The sequence below is a fragment of the Scyliorhinus canicula genome, chromosome 7, assembly GCF_902713615.1.
Source record: "Scyliorhinus canicula chromosome 7, sScyCan1.1, whole genome shotgun sequence".
Classification (NCBI taxonomy): domain Eukaryota; kingdom Metazoa; phylum Chordata; class Chondrichthyes; order Carcharhiniformes; family Scyliorhinidae; genus Scyliorhinus; species Scyliorhinus canicula.
This window is the reverse complement of record NC_052152.1, coordinates 93,342,747-93,364,555: the sequence shown is the minus strand read 5'-3', so window position 1 is coordinate 93,364,555 and position 21,809 is coordinate 93,342,747. Positions and strand designations below refer to the sequence as shown.

At 40.1% G+C, this 21,809-nt stretch overlaps 3 protein-coding genes across 13 annotated transcripts in view; 1 reads left to right on the top strand and 2 right to left on the bottom strand.

Moving 5' to 3' along the window:
* The window catches only part of ofd1 (OFD1 centriole and centriolar satellite protein), a 180,605-nt gene extending 180,465 nt beyond the window's left edge, over positions 1 to 140 (bottom strand). For all 3 annotated transcript variants that reach the window (XM_038802471.1, XM_038802467.1, XM_038802470.1), the window contains exon 1: positions 8 to 140. The gene's annotated coding sequence lies outside the window, so the exon portion shown is untranslated. The remainder of the gene's footprint in view (positions 1 to 7) is intronic.
* On the top strand, positions 131 to 9,552 carry trappc2 (trafficking protein particle complex 2). Of its 6 annotated transcripts, XM_038802483.1 has the most exons (6): positions 131 to 276; positions 2,791 to 2,897; positions 3,589 to 3,733; positions 5,364 to 5,449; positions 6,631 to 6,741; positions 8,395 to 9,552. In XM_038802483.1, the coding sequence occupies exons 2-5, from the start codon at positions 2,805 to 2,807 to the stop codon at positions 6,727 to 6,729; spliced, it is 423 nt and encodes a 140-aa protein (XP_038658411.1). In that variant the 5' UTR covers positions 131 to 276; positions 2,791 to 2,804; the 3' UTR covers positions 6,730 to 6,741; positions 8,395 to 9,552. The 6 variants fall into 6 exon arrangements, with proteins under 6 accessions (XP_038658411.1, XP_038658405.1, XP_038658408.1 ...); XM_038802477.1 differs by lacking the exon at positions 8,395 to 9,552 and having other exon boundaries at positions 6,631 to 8,075; XM_038802480.1 differs by lacking the exons at positions 131 to 276; positions 8,395 to 9,552 and adding an exon at positions 296 to 432 and having other exon boundaries at positions 6,631 to 8,075.
* Positions 9,553 to 11,817: 2,265 nt separating this feature from the next.
* Positions 11,818 to 21,809, bottom strand: part of rab9a (RAB9A, member RAS oncogene family) — a 113,737-nt gene continuing 103,745 nt past the window's right edge. For all 4 annotated transcript variants that reach the window (XM_038802465.1, XM_038802466.1, XM_038802464.1 and 1 more), the window contains 2 exons: positions 16,802 to 16,829; positions 11,818 to 14,446 (listed from right to left, as the gene is read on the bottom strand). In XM_038802465.1, the coding sequence (XP_038658393.1) occupies positions 13,803 to 14,408 (606 nt within the window). In that variant the 5' untranslated portion in view covers positions 14,409 to 14,446; positions 16,802 to 16,829 and the 3' untranslated portion in view covers positions 11,818 to 13,802. The remainder of the gene's footprint in view (positions 14,447 to 16,801; positions 16,830 to 21,809) is intronic.

Here is a 21,809-nt window from a genome sequence, read left to right as displayed (position 1 = left end):
CACCCACCTGAACTCGAGACGCTGAGCGACCACGAGTCTCTAACCGCTTCCTCCCGTCACTCCAGCAACCAGCCGACGCCCGCGACCCACCAGCGGAGCGTCACGCGCAAACCAGCCGTTAACAGCACCACGCCCAGCTTCGGAAGCGAGAACCCGATTGGTTAAAAAGAAAAAGGTGACGCACCTTCCTGTCGCATGCGGTCCAATCGGCTTCTCCGGACGGTCACAGGTCGGGTTGTGTCGGCTGCTGCGGTGGGCCCGGGCTGAGGAGACGCGGTGAGTGCAGGGATGGGGCTTCACAGAGCAGACAGATAACACAAGGTCTCGGGATGTGAGGGACCCAGTCCTGGATTAACCGTGTTAACGAAACGAAGTTCCCTTTCAATTGGATGAAACCCTCGGATTTTGGAGGAGGCGGGCGGAGAAAACTATGTAACAACCCCATTTTAGCCGTCCGAATGGCTTCGCCACCTGTAGCGACCGTTTGTGAATTCAGACTGAGTAATGTCACTCTGGGAGCCTCCTTCCTCCCTCTCGTTGACAACATAGGGGAGGGGGAAGCAGCTGCTGCATCCAACGGGCCAACTTGAACATCTTCCGCAGTCTCCATCCAGCCGACAGCCTTGTAGGCAAGGTTGAAAATAATGTAAAACATACCTGAAACATTCCTTCCGCGACCCCCCCCCCCCCCCAGATTAAAAATAAATTATAGAAAGCAATGATTTGAGATTAATCATCTGTCATGATTTTCAATCTACGGGGATATCGGCTTCTTGTGAAGACTTGCAGTGAATCTTGCTGCGCCATTTGCCCCAAAGATCTTGCTGGCTTTCTACACTTGAACGTCCTCATATATCTCAGCAATAAGAAATGGGCACTATTCGAGGGGCATTTTATCCAGGGTTCTATGCTGTTTGTTCATCGTTTCCTTTGACTTGTAGTCTCACTTTTGCCCATGTCATTCAACATCCCATTAGCTTTCACGATTGCGGCTCTTCACTGTTTGGACATCTTGACGCATTGGGGGAAACTGTAATTTGTTTATTCTACCGAAACGCAGCAGTTGATACACACCTAGAAGTTAGATTCTACATTTCATCCAATTTGCTGTGTAATTTGTCGCCTTTTCTGATTTCACTGACCTATCGCGTTTGTATAATTTGACAACTTTACAGTGTTTCTGAATCCATCACTAACATGAATTGAAATGGAATGGTCCCAACATTGAGCCACAGGATTCCCAACTCATTCCTCCCTTCGTCATCCAAATGTAAACTCTTTAAGTATTGTTTTTGATCCAGTTTCTTGTGTTGCATGTCTTGAAGCTTTCCACGGGTTATTCTGAGATTTCCCTTTCTGTATCCAGCTTGACTACTGGTTAATAAGTTGATCACTATTGCACATCTGTCTGTACCTTGCCATTCTGCATGAATAAATCTGCTTCGTGTTCAACAATGAACCGAAGCACACTCTCACTCTTTGTCTCCCCCCTCTGTGTGCGCACACAACAATTTGGACAACTGATGCCAATTGCTTTGTCCTCCATTACACCTTAGCTAAGGGCAGCTAGCTGCTTATGGTGAAACATTGACCTTGCTTGCCTGTTACTTCATGACAAGATAATATATTGTGTGGCACAGTGGTTAGCACTGCTGCCTCAAAGTTTCAGGGTCCTAGGTTCAATTCCAGTCTCTGTCTGTTTGCACTTTCTCCCCATGTCTGTGGGTTTCCTCCAGGTGCTCTGGTTTCCTCCCACAGTCCAAAAATGTCCAGGTTAGGTGGATTGGCCATGCTAAATTGCCCCTTAGTGTGCAATAGGTTAGGTGGGGTTACTGGAATAGGGTGGTACACTAAAATTCTATGATCTGAACATAGAACATACAGTGCAGAAGGAGGCCATTTGGCCCATCAAGTCTGCACCGCCCCCACTTAAGCCTTCACTTCCACCTTATCCCTGTAACCCAATAACTAACCTTTTTGGTCTATAATGGCCAATCCACCTAACCTGCACGTCTTTGGACTGTGGGAGGAAACCAGAGCACCTGGAGGAAACCCATGCAAACACTGGGAGAACGTGGAGACTCCACACCGACGGTGACCCAGCGGGGAATCGAACTGGGGCCCTGGTGCTGTGAAGCTACAGTGCTACTGTCCTACTGTGCTGCCCACAGTAGATTCACAAAATTCTGCCATCACCTGGCTGCAGGATGGCAGACTAGGACCTTGAATATTCCTAAATGACATTTAGGAAGGTATTTTGCTGACTGGAGCAATGTGTAGTGGAGCCCCCCCCCCCCCCCCCCCCCCAGGGATCAACAGTTAGGTCTTTGCTTTTCTTGTTATATTTAAATGGCCTAGATTGAGGTATAGACAGTGCAACATTGAAGAATGTGGATGCTGCACAATGTAGCTTAAAATAGTGAACAGATGGCTGGAGATGTCAGGGCGACATGACAGAAAATCTGCGTCAGTTATGCTCTATAATTATTGCTTGCTATTAGTTATAGACCATTATTGACAGTCTTGGGAACAGATGGCTCACTTTGAACTAGAAATCAACTATGCATGGCAGAGGGGAATCTAATGAGAGAAAATGTTATTTTTTAAAAACATGGAAATTAATAAACCTTTCCCAGAAGCAAAATATAAACCCTTTTTTCAAAGTAGTTTTTTAAATTTGATTCCCACCTTGACATATGAACTTGAACTCCTGCTGAGTCACAAAAAAAGTAATAGTTCTTGTGGAACATGATTCATTAATATTAATATGAATGTTATTTTTCTCTACAGGTTAAATCAGTGACATGTCTGGTAGTTTTTATTTTGTTGTAGTTGGTCACCATGACAACCCTGTTTTTGAAATGGAGTTTCTTCCAGCAGGCAAAATGGAACCCAAAGTGAGTATATAGTACTTTAATGCACTCGTAGGAAAATATTTCTACCCTGCACCGTCATGGCTGAGTGTTTCCATCTTGCCATTTATGCCCATACACCTCTGGCAATCTTGCTTTCTAAAGCTCTAATTCACACTTTTGTCACCTCCAGAACTAACTCTTCTCCAATGTTATTCTGATCCCACCCTTTGCAAACTTCAAGTTATTGAAAACTCCACATCCTATGTCTTCTCCCTCAAAGTCCGACACCCATCTTATTGTCCATGCCATGCTTAACTAGCTTCCAGTGTCCCGGAAAATCAACTTCCAGGATCCTTGTTCTCAAATTCTTGTGACCTTGCTTGAACCCAAGTGATCCTCTCGAGCACAGACCTGTTTCTGTGGAAGCAGGCAATCGCTACACTTGTCATCATCTCCAAAGGCACCCTATTTCATCCTACATTTGGGCTCTGCCAGTCTCTTGTTTCTCCCCTGCATCCACCCCTTTGGCTTGTCAGTATACTTCTATAGCTACCTAGAATTGTGATTTGTTTGCTCTAATGGCAGAACAGGGAAGTATTGTTTCCAGGCTAACCACTTGAGTGAATCATTTTTTTCAGGGTAGCAATTGGAAAGGAAAGTTGCCTCTTTCTTTTTTTCCCCCAAATGGTTTCTTGGTTATTTGCAATTTATTAAATTTTCTTCTCCAAAACAGGATGATCACCGACACTTGAACCAGTTCATAGCTCATGCTGCTCTTGATTTAGTAGATGAGAACATGTGGTTATCCAACAACATGTACCTGAAGACTGTTGATAAGTTCAATGAATGGTTTGTCTCTGCATTTGTTACAGCTGGTCATATCCTTTTTTCTGAGAGTAAATTTTCTCTAATTCTTTGTTCTCCAGGGAGAAGAGAATTCACACAGAAAAACTTGCCTTTGTGTCTAGTTTTTGCTCACATAGTACTTTGTACACTGATACATTACACAGATGTGTTGAATATGATTGTGTAAGCTTAGTCAGAATTGTACATGAAAGAGCAATATATTTCTCATTGGGGGAGAGAGAAGAAAGTAACTGGCTACCCTCCGCTAGTGGTGAATTCTTCAACAATGTGTTGTACTTTTTCACTACTTTGACTGGTGTTATTAATATTAGTTAACTCTCCAGAGAAGGTCCAATATTTCCCCTGATCCAAGAAGAAGCTTGACATGTGCCTTATAGGTACTTTGTCAGTATGTTGCAAGAGTCGCACTCTAGAATTAAAGTGGCTTTGAATTTCAGAATAGTGAGTGTAGCATTCTCGATAAAAAGTTAAATGTGGTAGGTTTATGTCAAATTTGAATTGGTATTTTAATTATATTCTACAAAGTCCAGCATTGAGTCACACAATGATTTTCAACTTTAGAAAGCACAAGTTTCATTATTTTCCGACCATGTCTAGAGTATGTGAAATAGATATAACAATAACAGTAATGCTTTGAAAAGCAGTTTTGTGAAGAAATTGTTCTTCTAAGTCATGAACAGTGTGCAGGAGAGTAATAAAACTCCAATTAGTCTGGTATTCGACATTGTGACATTAACATGAAATCTCTGTAACAAATTTCACATAAAACCCTCATTTAGAAAAAGGAGAGATTTATTCTATCTGTCTTTCTTCAAATTAAACGAGAATCCAGAGCCAATACAATTATATCCTGAATCACTGACAGCCAGTTCCCCCTCATTTTAATCTTGTGTAATTGGAAAGTTGGTTTGCCATAGTTTCTCTGATGGAGACACAATATTGAACACACTGGCTTTTTAAAAAATATCATCTTTTCTTGCAACAGAATAATACAAGGATTGAAAGTTGGAATATGGGCTCGGAAGTGATTTCACATCCAAGGACAAAATGATTTCAGTGGAGGTCATTAGAAATGCTGAGAGGAATATTTTCACATTTTTATACAGCAACTATACTATTACTACAACGTGGAAACTTCCTTGTAGTTACACTCATCTAGATAAAAGGGTGAAATAATGTGACTTGAAGTTTCTAACAGCATTCATTGCAAGTTTCATTAGAATATAATTAAAATCCATGGCCCTTTGCTTGTATGATTAGCCAGGATGCTGATCCCAGCCCAGTTTAAGTGGCATCCATTTTAACAAAACGCCTCCCTCTTTCCCAAGTACTAGTGCCAGTCTGCCATGAATCAAAAAACCTCTTAAAGCATTCTTGAAGCCACACATTCATTTGTTCAATTTGCTTGATCCTCAGTTGGGTCAGGTAACAATCCAGAGACGACTACTTTTTGAAGTTCTGGGTTTTAATTTGAACCCTAACTCCTCAAATTCACATCACAGGAAATCATTCCTAGTTCTGCCTATTTCATTGGTTCCTCCGTGGACTATGGCAGCTTTGCTGAAAATATGTAATGGAACTACTTGTTACACAGAAATTTTTTTTTTTCCTGTTTGTTATGCTTCCTTAATTCCACTTCACATATGAGATTCATTATGTTGCATGATGTTCGGCAAGAAGATGGAATAAAAAATTTCTTTAATGATGTCTATGATTTGTACATTAAAGTAAGTCGATTTTACAATTCAATGCATTTTTAGCCTTGTTTTCCTACTGGAATAGGTGAAAATTAGGATGCAATACTTTCTAACTTGTGGTAATCTTACCAATGTTTCCATAGTCTACATATTTGTAAAGATTAACTAATGGAACATACAGTGCAGAAGGAGGCCATTCGGCCCATCGAGTCCGCACCGACCCACCCAAGCCCTCACCTCCACCCTATCCCTGTAACCCAACCTAACCTTTTTGGACATTAAGGGCAATTTAGCCTGGCTAATCCACCTAACCTGCACGTCTTTGGACTGTGGGAGGAAACCCAAGCAGCCACTGGGAGAACGTGCAGACTCTGCACAGACAATGACCCAGCCGGGAATCGAACCTGGGACCCTGGCACCTGTGTGATTTCAATGGGCTTATGCAGACTTCGTGCAGTGTGTAATGTTATATTAATTTAAACTCTCATGTTTGAGAGGGTGGGCAAGGAAGATCCTCTGTCAGCTCTTGGGAGATTACTTAGTGGGGGGGCAGGGAAGCAAAATTGTGTCTTTCCATAAAATCAGTATGATTACTAGATGGCATTGGATCAAGGGATACGAACAAATGCTGCACAAATCATAATTGTCCACATTTTTAGTTTGAAATACATCAATTTTAAATAACTAACTATAGCTAAACAGTTGATCGGTTAGCTCAGTTGGCTGAAAACTGATGTGATGCTGAGCGAGGCCAATAGCATAGGTTCAATTCCTGAGGTTATTCATAAAGGCTTCTCAGTCTTGTGCCTTGCCTGCCTGAGGTGTAATAACCCTTGGGTTAAATCACCACCAGTCACCTCCCAACAGGCTAGAAACCTGTGGCAACATTTACATTTATTCCCAAACATTACTGATCCTGGATATGTTCAGCAGTATAATTACTGTACAGTTTTATTAATCTGTAAAATTCTAGTTTCCTCCTGATGCTGGGGTTTCCTCCCAAAGAGTGCTGGTTGGGTGGCGTGGTCACGCTAAATTGCCCCTTCAGTGTCCAACGGTTAGGTGTGGTGGTGGTGGGGAAGGTGTTGGGGAAGTGGGCCTAAGTAGGGTGTTCTTCGGAGGGTCAGTGCAGGCACAATTGGCTGAATGGCCTCCTGCACGATAGGGATTCTGTGGATTTCCATTCTAATATATTTTGTCTTTCCCTCTAGTTTGCCATGAATCCATTTTATGAACCCAACACCCTCATTCGATCAACAGCATTTGACAGAAAAGTTCAATTCTTGGGAAAGAAGCATCTGCTTAGTTGAACAATATGAGGTGTATGTATATAAGTAAATAAGAATACAAAAAACAGAAGTACCTGTATTCTGTATAGAAATTTGTCTTTCACAAAGTGGTGAATTGACTCAGAATTCTGCTATCACTTCAAGCTTATGTGTATATGTATGTAGAAGAAACCATAAGTTGGGAAATGTCGTCGCCAATATCAGTTACTTGTCTAGGTTCCATTACTTCAACAATGTCCCTCATGAACAGTTCCCTTTTGTAATTAATCAGTTATGTTTTAATCAGCTTTAAGAAACATTGTGGTATACATCTATATTAAACCTTGACTCTATGTGCACTTCAATTTCAAAAGATTATTCCTTTCACAATCAATTCCTGTCTATTTTAATAGAAACTTTTCAGTCAACATGTCACAAAGTTGTTTGCTTCCAGTTGCCTGTACAGCAAAATAATGGTCATATTCCTCAACTTTGATTGTTGTACGTAATAGGATCATTGCAGGAATGTCTGACAATTGAGCATGAAGCTGTACCTACTGTTATTTACATACCCTCTGTGATTCCAGATGATTATTTCAATGTTGAAGAATCTTGCACTTCTGAAATACGTGGGTTGTGCCAGTTGCTAACACCTATGTGCATAGCCCATTTAGGGAGACATTCAGCCCCCTAAGATCCAAGCTGACTGCTAAACAATGCTGGTGTCCCCTGGGCAGTAAACTAATTACTTGATTAGCTGGTGTTTAATTGATGCCACAGCTATTGAGTAGTAATGTTGTTATTCCTTTTGTCCAAAAATCATTCCACACTCATCCCATCGGTGACAAAAAAAACAATTCACTGGCAACAAAGCAGTCTTGGATGTTGAAGCCCCCATGTAACAAGTCCTGTATAACAAAGACTTGGGCTTAAAACAGCAAGTGAACATTCACCCCACACAGGAGAATTATAACCTCCACTTGCCATTCAACAGTCTTGCCATTCAACAGTATTACCATCGCTTAAACTCCACCATCAACATTCTTGGGGTTACCGTTGCCTAGAAACAACTGATTCAGCCATATAACTATTGTGACTACAAAGGCAAGTCAGCGGCTGGAAATTCCGCAGAGTAGTTCACCTGCGTGGATAAGTGCAGCTCCAATAACATTTCAGAAAACCAATAACATCCAAGGTAAATCAGCTGACTTCATCACCCAATTCACCACTGATTCAGTGTCATGGGATGCCACCACTTTAAGGCATGCATATCATAAGATTTCAGCCTGGAGCAAGAACACAGACGTGGAGCTCTGATAGCCTCAAGCTTTCTGTCCATGAATATCTGTTCATTGTGTAGAATTAAATGAACCCACATATTTGCATAATTCCTTTTGTGTGATTGGTGCCTTTATATTAGTATAACACACGTATCAACTACGAAAAACACTGCAGCAACTCGTTAAACATCCTTTTTCAGAAACTTCCAAACCTACAGCCTTTAGGACAAAGGCGGCAGATGCATGAAAACACCATCACCTGCAAGTTCCCCTCAAAAGTCTGGCCATTCTGACTTGGAACTAAAATAAAAGCAACATACTGCAGAAGCTGGAAATCTTAAATAAAAGCAACATGCATCTGTGGAGAGAAGCAATAATTAAATGTTTCAGATCTAAATGATCCTTCACGTTAACTTTCTGTCTACAGGTGCATGACTCCACCTTGGCAGCTGATATTCTCCAGGCTAACCCGCTAGTACCCTGTGGAAGAATCCATGGATGAACCACTATCAATGGGAGAGCTACAATAAGCAACCAACTGAATAAAAAACAACAAAGCCTACAGTTCCAATAGCTCCAGATAATGTCTTCAAAGCTGGTGGACGTTTGATCCAAGACTCCAGGCATTCATCCTGCAGACTTCAGTAGGAAATGTACTTCATCCCCTCTTCCCCCATCATCGATTACTGGAATACCACTAGTTTAACCATCTTTAGGTAGGGAGATAAATTATGCTGTGGAAACTATAGATATATTTCCCTCTTGTCCATACATGCATTCTCCTGAAACTCCTACTTCTTGTGGCTGAGGATATCCTCCCAGAGACACAATGTGGCTTTAGATATTCCAGAGCAACGTCCAACAGGGCTTGCCCTCTTAATTGCATTTTCATGGCAGATGTGGAATATTGTTCCAGTCTGACTCAGGTCCCATCCCTTACCTCTGCTGCATCAGCCATCTGAAAAAAACTTCTACCTTTGCTTCCAATTGCCAAACCCCACCCCTTGCCTCCACATGCTCCATTTCCAATTTTTTCCTTTCCTCAGCTTCTCTGTTGTTGTGTTGGTGATAGGCTGTCGACCAGTATCTGGTATAAGCACACTGACACAACTTGACGCCATTCCCTCCCCACCCACACAATGTTGCTTTGTTGTGATTATTCCATTCCTTAGTGTTGTCTCTTCTACGCAAACAAAATAACACCTTTGATTTTAATCCACCTTATCTGTGCTTGACAGGACTCTATCTATATTCCATATCCCACATTCTACTCTTACACATTCCCTTTTCCCACCCAGAACCACAGTAGGATTCTCCACCTATTTACACTAGCCTTCAAATTCAACAGATCATCCTAATTTCTTCTCTTTTCCTCCTTTCTTCATTCCAAAGGGATTATTGACTTCACCAAAGCCCATTCCACTCTTTCACCAATCTCCAACTCTTCCTAGACCTTCCCATGCAAGCGCATGAGCTGCATTAACTGCCCTTTTCCCTCCTTCCCACAAAGAATCCTGAGACATCTCTACATTGGGTTTTTTTTGCTAACAAAAATTAAGATAAATAAATATAATGATTGATTACACATTTCAATTGTTATTCCTTCTTGCAACATGCGCTGGATAAAAGCAGCCAAAGGGATGATGGAAAACTGGTCTGACCCTTTATTAAGCAAGTGATTTATTGACCTCAAGGGTTTTAAAAACATAAGACTGCTGCACGAGTGAAAGGATAATCATATTAATGGAATCCCAAGCCCAGATATAGGTAGAGCTGGGAGAAAATAACAGCATCAAGGCCAGTTTTTCTTGTTTTAATCAAGCTTGGTATTGGATTGTGAGATTCTGATTGAGCTTCGGCAGGTAGATGGATACATGAAATGATTGCATTTGGGCCATTCAAATAGCGAGATAATGATTGGGTTGAATTAATCTCCGTGGCTTTGTTGTGTATGGAAGGTTTGAGGAAGAATTCCCAGAGTAGAGATTGGGCAGCATGGTGGCACAGTGGTTAGCATAGCAACCTCAGTGCCTGGGACCAGAGTTTGATTTCGGCCTTAGATGACTGGAGTTTGTACGTTTTCCCAGTGTTTGCATGGGTTTCATCCCACAGTCCAAAGATGCATAGGTTAGGTGGGGTATACAGATAGGGTATGAGAATGGGCCTAGGTAGGGTGCTCTTTCAGAATGTTTGTGCACTTGATGGGCTGATGGCCTCCTACACTAGGGATTTCTTTGGGTGACATCATGGTACCTGGGACAATATCCAGGCTCAGGCTAACAAGTGGCAAGTTACATTCATGCCACACAAGTGCTAGGCAATGATCATCTACAAAAGAGGATCTAACCAACGCCCCTTGACATTCAATGATTCAATGGTATTACCATCGCTGAATCCCCCACAATCACCATCTGTTGGGGGGGGTTACCATTGATCAAAAACTGAACTGGACTAGCCATATTAATACTATGGCTAACAGGACAGGGCAAAGGCTAGGAATCGTACCGTTAGTAACACACCTCCCGACCCCCACAAAAAGTCCATCTACAAGGCAGTCAGGAGTGTATTGAAATACCCTCCACTTGCCTGGATGAGTGCAGCTCTAACAGAAGGTTGACACCATCCAGGCCAAAGCAGCCCGCTTGACTGTTCCGCCTTTCAAACATTCAAATCCTCCACCACCAACAAACAGTGGCAGTCGTGAGTACCATCTACAAGATCCACTGCAGTAACTCACCAAGGTTCCTTCGACAACACCTTCCAAACCTCGACCACTACCATCTCAAAGGACAAGAGCAGCAGATACCTGGGAACCACACCACCTGGATGTTCCCCTCTAAATCATTCACCACCCTGACTTGGAAATATATCATCGCTCCTTCACTGTTGCGGGGGCAAAATCCTGGAACTCCCTCCCTAATAGCACAATGGGTGCACCTACACCTGAAGGACTGCAGCGGTTCAAGACAACTCATCACCCCCTTGAAGGGCAACTAGGGATGGACAATAAATGCTGGCCTAACCAGTGACACACCCACTTCCTGTAAATGAATATTTTGAAAAAATGACATGGGAATAGTTATATGCAGATAGCGCTTCTACCCCCAGTGTAATATTAATGCCATTATGCATTGACACTAGTATGCAGACATCAGCATGTCAAGTATTAGTTATACTGAATATGTAACCAGTGGCCCCAATAAAGTTAACACTTTGAATCATTTCAGAACTTGTAAATTAGGAGTTAATGGGTAAATTGACTACATCCCCAATTCCACCACCATTCAAGACCTTCAAACATGTAGTCTAGATTGAAGTGATTTACTTTCTTCAATTTAACACACCATATACATAGTGAACAATGAAATATCCCCTGCAGTAGGGAAACTAAATGCAAATTGGGAAGCCACTTTAAACATGTCCATTCAGTTCATAAGTTTGATCCTAAATTTCTGGTCATGTCATTTTAGTTTGCCATCCCACTTTGACCTGTCCTGACCTCAAGGAAGATCTTAAGGAACAGTAAAGTCATCCGTTGGTTAAGTGGTTGACCACCAATGTTGATTTTAACAATTTATTTTCCCTGGACAGTAGGTGCAGGTGATAAATCTGCTGCCATTTACATCCAAGATCATGTGAAGTCTATGGAGTGGGGTTTGAACTTAACCTTCAGAGCAAATTGAGTAAAGGTTGAAACCAGAGTCCAAAGCTTCCAAATCCCAGTCTTTTGGATAGACTTAGGTTTTTAAAACTTCAAAGACATATTAAAAATCAATGAGTAAAATATATGAAAACCTCACTTTGTAAGGAGTGCCAGTTACTGAAGAAAAAAAGACACCAAAAAAATCAGTGAGTGATTGAAGCATTTTATACAGCAGTTAACAAAAGCAGTGATCAGAAAATATGGTGACAGACTGGAAAGCAGATGCATTTAGGAATGATTACTCAATTCTTGACAGAGGGAATGCAGTGATTTGTTAACAAATGTAACCCATGCCAACATTAAAATGTTTATTTCCTCTTCATAATTCAGCAGCACTTATCAGCCAAGGTTGACAATGGAGAACCTAATGTGGTAAATGGGACAGTTTAACTATTATAAGCATATTTACTGTAAAACTTAGAAATAAAGGACTTTTATTTTAGGATTTAATTCGCCTTTCACTGCTTTAATTGAACCGATTGATTCACGAAGTATAGCCGGGTCCAACCATTCAATAATAAATCTGTCATTGTGCTTAATAAATAGCTCTCTATAAAGATAATATATAATGGTTCATCATGTTGAGTCTTCCAACTGCACTGTAGTGTGTTAAAATAGAAGTTGTCTCAGTGATTTCCACAAGCTATGTTCCTGATCTCAACTGTGATACTATGGAAAGACAACAGAGAGCACAGGGAAAAATGAACAACCAGGCTATATTGCACAGCTTGTACCCAGCTAAGCAGCAGCAAAGGCCTTTGAGCAGGTTTCAACCAATACTCTTGGCTCGGGAAGAGACGGTTGCACAAAGGGAAAAATGGAAGAGAAATAAATACTTTTAGTGGTAAAATATATATAAAGATTACGCAGTTTTGACATAAAATGGAACAACAATGGAACATTCTGCAGCAGGAAAAATCAATCTAAAAATATTGAGCTACAAGCTTGTAGTTGTAAATTTATCTCGTTCAACATTTTCAAATCTTGAAGATCTTTAGTCACACTAATGTACACAAAGGTACAATTTGAAAATTGGAGTAATTAAAGTAAAGGCAGTCTTGTATGTAACATTTATGTAATCTGGTGCATGTGAACACACCATTGAGAACACATTGTTTTATAGGTTACATTAAACCCGGAGGAAAGAAAAAAATGAATGCAGAAGGTGCTTCATGTAATTGTGATGAACAGTTACTTTTTAATATATAATGCAGAATTGAATTGAAATTATTTCAGTCCTTGACAAGTCATTTCAAAATATACTATATTTGTATCATTCCATGTGATCCCAACACTTCTTAATTTAGCTGTGCATTAACAAAATGAACACAACAGTTGACTGACCCAGAATTGGTGAGCAAACCTCTACCTTTTCTCAAAAATTAATGCAGCTTACAATGGAACAGTATTTCATGGTTCTTTGACATTGTAACATTCTGCAAACTTAAACCAAACTCAATATGTAGACAATATTTTCAGTACCTGCAAACACATTGTTCAATAGAAAAAAAATGATCAGTAGACATTTTAGTTACACAAAACTCAAAATTAGGGAGTGAGAATAGACAGAAGGTTTCTATCCAACACGAGTATATAATTAGAATTTTTTTGTTTTCTTTGCAAAGGGAAAAAAATTATTAAAAGTCCACCCAGTATATTTTAGGGTCAGATTAGGGACACCAATACATGAAGGAGAATTTTATAGAACCAGCAGTTTACATAAATAGCAAATGTTTAGAGTTGATTAAATTCCAATTTCCCAACCATTATCCAAGCTACAGTATGTTTTTTGCTCAAATTTGTTATACTTCAGTTAAAAATACCAACACCAAATGTATTTTTTAATTTAACGCTTGTGTAGTTTTGCCATTTTTAAAAGTTGATTTTAAACTCACAAAACCCTTTTGTCTAAATCACATCATCTGGCCAATGAATAAGTCGATTATCTGTGGATAACTCGTCACATTAGTATTGTGCATGTGTACATCCAAACCCTTTCACAACCAATGGAACCCAGTTTTTCAGCTGGTTGGCATAGGTTTTCTCAAAACAGCTCCAGCAGATCTGCATGACCCAATAACACCAGTCAGTAAATCAATGGCACACAGTGGAAAGGTGATTGCATCTTCCAGTCAACAGCAGAAAGAGCTGTGTTTCTTCCCTCGATTTAGATTCACCGTGTCTGTTTGCATGTAACTGTCAGATCTATCATCGGCAGCAAGAACTCGACGAACAGCTTCTTCAAAGGCCACTGCTACATTGGTAGCATCTTTTGCACTGGTTTCAAAATAAGGATGGTTACCGTTCTCTTTACACCAAGCCTGAGCCTCTTCTGCCGAAACTTGCCTCTCAGTGACATCAATTTTATTACCTAAAATCACAAATGGGAAATTATCTGGCTCCTTGACATCTGCATAGTAGATGAATTCCTTTTTCCAATTGCCCAAATTTTGGAAGCTCTGGTGATCATCAACACTAAAAGTAAGGAGGCAACAATCAGAGCCTCGATAGAATGGTGTCCGAAGGCTTCTAAACCTCTCTTGACCAGCAGTGTCCCATATCTGCATTGTCACATAATGTGCATCTACTTCCAAATCTTTGTTTAGAAACTCAACTCCTATTGTGTGAAATAGATGTATATCAAATTTATTGGTAACGTATCGATTCATGAGTGAACTTTTTCCCACTCCACCATCGCCCAGGAGGATCACCTTCAGTAGAGTTGATTTTCCAGCCATGGCACCCTCAATTGTTTTAAATGAAGAAATCAAATAGTCTATAAAACACAAAACAAAGGTTTTTATTGTCTATAAAACACAAAACAACGGTTTTTATTGCCATCTACTTCAGTATATAAAGACTATTCATGCAAACTGATCAAAATGCATCACCACCGAGTTGCAATGTCAGTGAGATTCAATCTGTCTATTAATAACAGCTGGATCAAGAACACCATTTGTCTGAGGGAGTGTGCATGAGGGGGGGGGGGGGGCTGTCAAATGATCCTACATTATTGTGATGAACATCAAAACAGTAAAATATCTTTAATCTGGTCATCCCATTGTTTGGTTAGAGACAAGGATTGAAGAGAACCTCTGAGCAGTATGCAACTTCAGTGCATTAATTTACTCATAAATGTTAGTTGTTACGCAGGCACATTTTAAAATGCAAACTAAATGTAAATGAGTGACAGGGTGGCAGAGTGGTTAGCAAAGGGACCCAGGTTCAATTACGGCCTTGGGTGACTGCCGGTCTGGGGTTAGCATGTTTTCAGTGTCTGCATGGGTTTCCTCCAAGTGCTCCAGCTTCCTCCCACTGTCCAAAGGTGTGCAGCTTAGGTGGGGTTGTGGGCCTCAGGCGGGGGAGTGCCCTTTCAGAGGGTTGATGCAGACTAGATGGGTTGAAACTCTAACAATCTTTATTAGTATCACAAGTAGGCTTACATTAACACTGCAATGAAGTAACTGTGAAAATCCCCTAGTCGCCACATTCCAGTGCCTGTTCGGATACACCGAGGGAGAATTCAGAATGTCCAATTCATCAAATAAGCACGTCTTTCGGGACTTGTGGGAGGAAACTATAGGGATCCTGCCAAACAATTGTACTTCATGAATAATGTTTAATAGGTTCATCCAACCATACAAACAAAGTTTATTCCAACTGATTTTATAGTTTGGGGGGGGGGGACACCAAATTATGGGTAGTTACTGGCTGGTTCAAAGTATCAATTGTAAACAAGTTGTCTTAAGTTTACCAAAATCTCCTGCAGGTTAGCAATGTAACATTCGGAGTTCCGATAGAATATTTACATGCCTGTAAAGAATGGGCAGAGCATATTGAATACTCAGTGGAGAAATTAAAGTATAACTACTCAAACATGGAAACAGTATGAATTTACCAATAGGAACACAATGCCTGAAGATTGTCCTGATTTTAAACTTTGCAACTATTTATTCCTAATAAAACAGCAAATACATTAGTGCTTAAATATTTAGATAGGAGAATAAATCTTACTCAATATAAATAAGTCCGGTTCAGCCAATCTGTGCCTGAACATATTTTACCAAATTCAAAGGTTTGTGCAGTGTGACTAAAAATCTATACAGCTGAATGAAAATATTTTCATTTACAAAGAGCAGCCCAATACAATTTTTTTCTAAAACACTATTTTGAACACCTGATATTGAGAACCTGGCTTAATCTCAATTTTGTAAAATTTCCCTCTCCGCCATGCGATGAAGACAGATATCCAAATTCTGACAAGATACAGAAACCAATGATATGTAAACCAAGCTAAAAAATCTGGAAACATATTCAAGGGCATGCTATGGTCTGTTCACTTATAACCGGCTCTCAGTTTCACCCTGATCCGAACCCTTCAGGTTTATGCTACAATCTCAAAACAAGTTCCAACAGGTTATCAGACCTCAGCAAATAAATTATGCTGCCGGTCACCTCACTCTATCCCAGTGTACACATCTGCCTGTACTCTTCATTCCAACCATGTGAAATTGCTAATTCCAGTGTCTCAATTTTTTAAATAAAGATGCAATCTGATAAGTGTTACATTAACAAATCAAGCATTTTAAATTTGCAAATAATCTCAATTTTCAAAAAGACTCCAAAGCGCTAAAGGTTTACTCAGTTTGAAGTCATCTGGACAGGTGCATAATTGCACTATTTTGCTCTACAAATTGATGTATACAATTCCCAAATACAAACTTTACAGACAAAGCAAGATTATATTTTCAAATTATTTGCCACATCTTAAGACTTAAAAATGCACAAATGTGAACATTTTCAGCCTTCATATTTTTGCAAATTAACGCTTAACATTAAATACTAAAAGGGCAGCACAGTGGCGCAGTGGTTAGCACTGCTACCTCATGGCACTGAGGTCCCGGATTCAATCCTGGCCCTGGATCACTGTCCGTGTGGAGTTTGCACATTCTCCCCGTGTCTCCATGGGTCTCACCCCCCACAACCCAAAGGTGTGCTGGGTAGGTGAATTGGCCATGCTAAATTTCCCCTTAATTGGGAAAAAAATTGGGCACTTTAAATTTTAAAAATGTTTTAAAAACATTAAATAGGTCAGAATGCCCTATAGAAACTTAATTAAGTCATTCCTTACCTTTTCAGATTAATGCATCATTAGATTCCTGTGTAAAAAAAGTTTAAAAAGATGAGCACCAATTGAGAATTATATTACCACATTAATCATTTGTCAGATCTCATCGCTGCTTACTGAGCATTTATAAAATCCTCTAACTGTTGTATATAATTAATTATAGTGGTCATTCAAAATAGAATCAATATTTGTTCCTAATACAATCAAACTGACAAAGTTAGAGTTGTTCAGGCAGCAGCCAAATAATTTATACACGATCAACATTGACAGCATGCCCCCTCATTCACCCACAATATGATCACATCAGTAAATGCTTAGTACCCGGTAAGATTTAGTATCACTGATTAGGCTGTGGCAGTATGATATTATTGGTGGACAGTCAATGTAGACCAGGTGCTGGAACCACAAAAAACCAAAAATATCTGTGCTCAGGCTGATTCCAAACCTAACCACATCTTCATTCTCACTTTAGAAACTAAGCTTGCTGAATTCTACAAGCACTCATGATTATTCATCTCACATATATTAAAACAAATCATTTAAATGAACATTGAATATTCACACATTAATACATCAACCAACTCACTATAAGCCATATAACTTCAAGAGAGCTGGAGAAGAAAATAGGAACTAGACGCAGAACACTTCAAAAAACGACTTCTTCGTCTGAAAAGCATATTAACACTGATCATTTTGAAAGAGGTCAAGTATCTCTTTAGCTGCACAGCGGGGATCAACATCATAATCAGTTGTGTTCAAAGGTGATCAATGTTTATCAGATGACAAGAGCACAAAACATTGTTAACATCTCAACGTTACACCAGTGAGATGAATGGCTCCTTTTAGCTGCTCAACTGTATTTCAGTATTCAACAGCATTTAGCTCTATTTCAGTTCTGGAAGTGAGCTAGACAACTTAGTGAGTAGTAATGTCACCTCTTCCACATACAATGATACTACAAAAAATGGTTTACTCCAAATGTATTGCAAACAAAGCCAGAACCATGCTGACATTGTAACCCCTCCTGCACTTAACTTTGACTGAGTGCTTATAAGCACTCCATCTAAATATGGAACTAATTATATATAAATTAAACCCAACTTAATTCTAACCTGAATTTACCAGTCAAGTATCATAGTGCTTATTTGCTTTCCAGAGCAGGTAAAAAGTACAGTGGGCAACATTTACAATATAATGGTTAGTCCTCTGGCACACTATCCTACTCTCAGAATGTTTCATTCATGCATAGGGAGGTCAGTTAGCTTTGTGGCACAAAACATTGCCGACAGCATGGGTCCAATTCCCATACCAGATTAGGTTATTATCAAGGCCCTGCATTCTCAACCTTGTCCCTCGCCTGAGGTGCAGTGACCCTCAGGTTAAATCATCACCAGTCAGCTCTCTCTCAAAGGGGAGAGTGGTCTATGGTCCTCTGGGACTACAACAACTTTAATTTCATTCATGCATGCCAGCATAAGCACGATGAGCTGAATGGCCTCCAAATGTTTCTAGGTATGGGTTTCACTCAGAGGGAACTTGGTCTTCTTATGGAAACTGCCATTTTGTAGTGAAGTTAAAAGATTGGATGAAAGCCTGAACTGCAAAAACCACTTATAATAGCTTACCATTTAGCAGATTAGCACGAGTACTCATTTCTACAAATCATTCAATCCAATGTCAGTTATTTAGATGGAATTATGACTCATAACACGCATCTCAAGAATCACGGAGTTTGGGATAATGGCAGTAAAACATTATTCATTGTCTGTGCAAACAACAAAATAATTCTTTCAAAAGCAAACAAATTATTTCATGATGTGGCAATGTTGAAAGATCAGATATTATGCATCAGCACCACTTTAAATACAAAGAACTCTGTGATCAAGGATTGGTTTCAAGAAACATTTTATGCAACTTTAATAAAAAATCATTGCAATTAAACATGCATGCAATGCACAACTATTTCATACTAGAACCTGGATGTAGCTTTTCGGCACTTGCACAGCATGAGATGGCAGTGTATAGACTGGGTTTTCTATATTTAAATGCGACAATTACTGGCAAACAGACTGATACATGGGATCATTCAGCTCCTCAGGCCTATCCCACCATTCAATGAGACCATGGCTGATCTGTGCCTTGCTCCATATATCTGCCTTTGGCCCATAACCCTTAACATATTTGCTTAACAGAAATCAACCTACCTCAGATTTAAAGTTTAAAAAATGATCTAGTTTCAAATGCTGATGTTAGAGTGTTCCAAACCTCTACCATCCTTTGCATGAAGAAGAGCTTCCAAACATCTCAATGGATAGAACCTAGAACAGTACAGCACAGAACAGGCCCTTCGGCCCTCAATGTTGTGCCGAGCCATGATCGCCCTACTCAAACCCACCCTATACCCGTAACCCAACACCCCCCCCTTAACCTTACTATTAGGACACTACGGGCAATTTAGCATGGCCAATCCACCTAACCCGCACATCTTTGGACTGTGGGAGGAAACCGGAGCACCCGGAGGAAACCCACGCACACAGGGGGAGGACGTGCAGACTCCACACAGACAGTGACCCAGCCGGGAATCGAACCTGGGACCCTGGAGCTGTGAAGCATTTATGCTAACCACCATGCTACCCTGCTGCCCATTGCTACCCTGCTGCCCATAAGGTCAGGCCCTAATTTTTAGACTATGCCCTCTAGTTTTTGAATCTCCAACTATGGAAATAGTTTATCTTTATCTGTTAATATCTTGAAGAATTCAATCAGATTACCCCTTAACCTTCTTAACTCCAGCAAAAACAGACCTAATTTGTGTTATCTCTCCTTGTAATTTATCCTGTGGTCCAGGTATCATTTTTGTAAACCGACATTGCACTCCTTCCTAGGCCAATATATCCTTCCAAAGATGTGGTGCCTAGAATTGTTTCACAGTACCTCAAGCAGGGTCTAACCAGGGATTTGTATGGCTACACATAACTTATGTGTTTTTATACTCCAATCCTCCAGATATAAAGGTTAGCTTCCATTGACCTTTTAAATTATTTTCTACACATGCCCGTGGCCAAGATCTATGTCTTTGGATATCCACTGTACTTAACTTCTTCCCATTTAGAAACTGCCCTGCACCATGCTCTTTTTGGTCCAAAATAGCTAACCTCACATTTGCTTACATTGAATTCCATCTGCCACAATTTTGCCCACTCATGCTATCACCCAAACTGTCTACAATGCCGCCTAACTTTGTATCATTAGCAAATTTGAATATATGACTTTCTATGCCATCACCCAAGTCATTCATGAATAATGTGATTAATTGTTTTTTAAAAATAAATTTAGAGTACCCAATTCATATCCAATTAAGGGGAAATATTAGCGTGGCCAATCCACCGACCCTGCACATCTTTGGGTTATGTGGTTGAAACCCACGCAATAACGGGGAGAATGTGCAAACTCCACATGGACAGTGACCCAGGGCCAGGATCGAACCTGGGACCGTGGCGCCATGAGACAGCAGTGCTGACCACTGCACCACCTTGATGCCCTATGATTAATTGATTTTAACACAGACCCCTGTGGTACACCACTAGTCACATCCTGCCAATTAGAGTATTTACCCATTATCCCCACTCTGTCACCTGCCACTCAACCAATTTCCTAACCATCTCAATAAGTTGCCTTTAACTCTGTGGGCTTCCAATTAGTTAACAGTCTTTTATGTGGTACTTTATCAAATGCTTCTGGAAGTCCTTATAAAATAAATGACATCCATAGACATTCCCCTGTCTGCTACTTTAATCACCTCTTCAAAAATGTTTTATGCGATTGTCAGACATGACCTTCCTTTCACAAATCCATGCTTGCTCTCCCTGATCGACCAAAATTTTGAGGTGTTCAGCGAATCTATCCGTGATTATACACTCCAGCAATTTCCCCACCACGGATGTTATGCTAACTGGTCAGCAATTCCCTGGACTCCCCCTTTCACCTTCTTAAAAAGCAGAGTGGCATGTGCAATTTCCCAATCCAAAGGGACTCGTCCTGAATCTAGGAACTCTGAAAGATTATAGTTAGGGCATCTACAATATGCTACCCTACATCCATTAACACCCTTGGATGGAAACCGCAAGGTCTTGGGGATTTGTCACTCTTTCGTTCTATTAGCTTAATGTAAATACAGCATCAGAAACTTGGAATTACACAAAGTCTTTGTTCTCTGTTGATTATTAATTTTTTGGGAACTTTCAGCAAGTTATCCTCCTTTTTAACTGTAAAGTAATTGTTCAACATGTCTGCCATTTCTCCATTATTAATGACAATATCTCCACTTTCAGCTTTAGTGGGTCTACATTGTTCTTGACCACCTTCTTTCCTTTTATATAACTATAAATTTGATGTCCCAGCCTTGATTCTGCTATGGCAATGAGGGCAAAACTATTCACATTTGTACAACAAATCTAGGACTCTGCACATACACAATCAAATGCAGATCTGGTTGATGTCACTGATTTTACCCTTGCCCATTGACTACACAGTTGAAGCCCAATCAGGCTGCAATCGTGTGGGAATCACTGAACTGATAAAACGTCTCCTTTTACACTATTAGTATTGCTGCAAAAACCCATGAAAAAGTTGCACCATGTTGAATATGGTGTAAGTGGGGACTTCTAATGTTGTTCTGAATTCATAATTACTGAACAGCCTCACTGTCCCTGAAAAACTAATTTTATTTTTGGAATTTTTATTTTGGAATTTAATTCTTTCCACAATGATAAAAATGAATCACATTTTTAAAATAACTTATTTTAAAAGATTATATTTCAGCTTTTACCTTAAACACATGCATACATTCAAAACATTCATATAACTATTTTAATTAGAAGTGAAACATTCAATGCGTTCACTTTCTGGTTTGCTGCCTGTGAAATACTTCAAATAGATTGGCTACTTATCCTGCTTGCTGACACCATGCTGCTCGGCACCTGAAGATCCCCTTAACTTGGTTCCAGTTTAA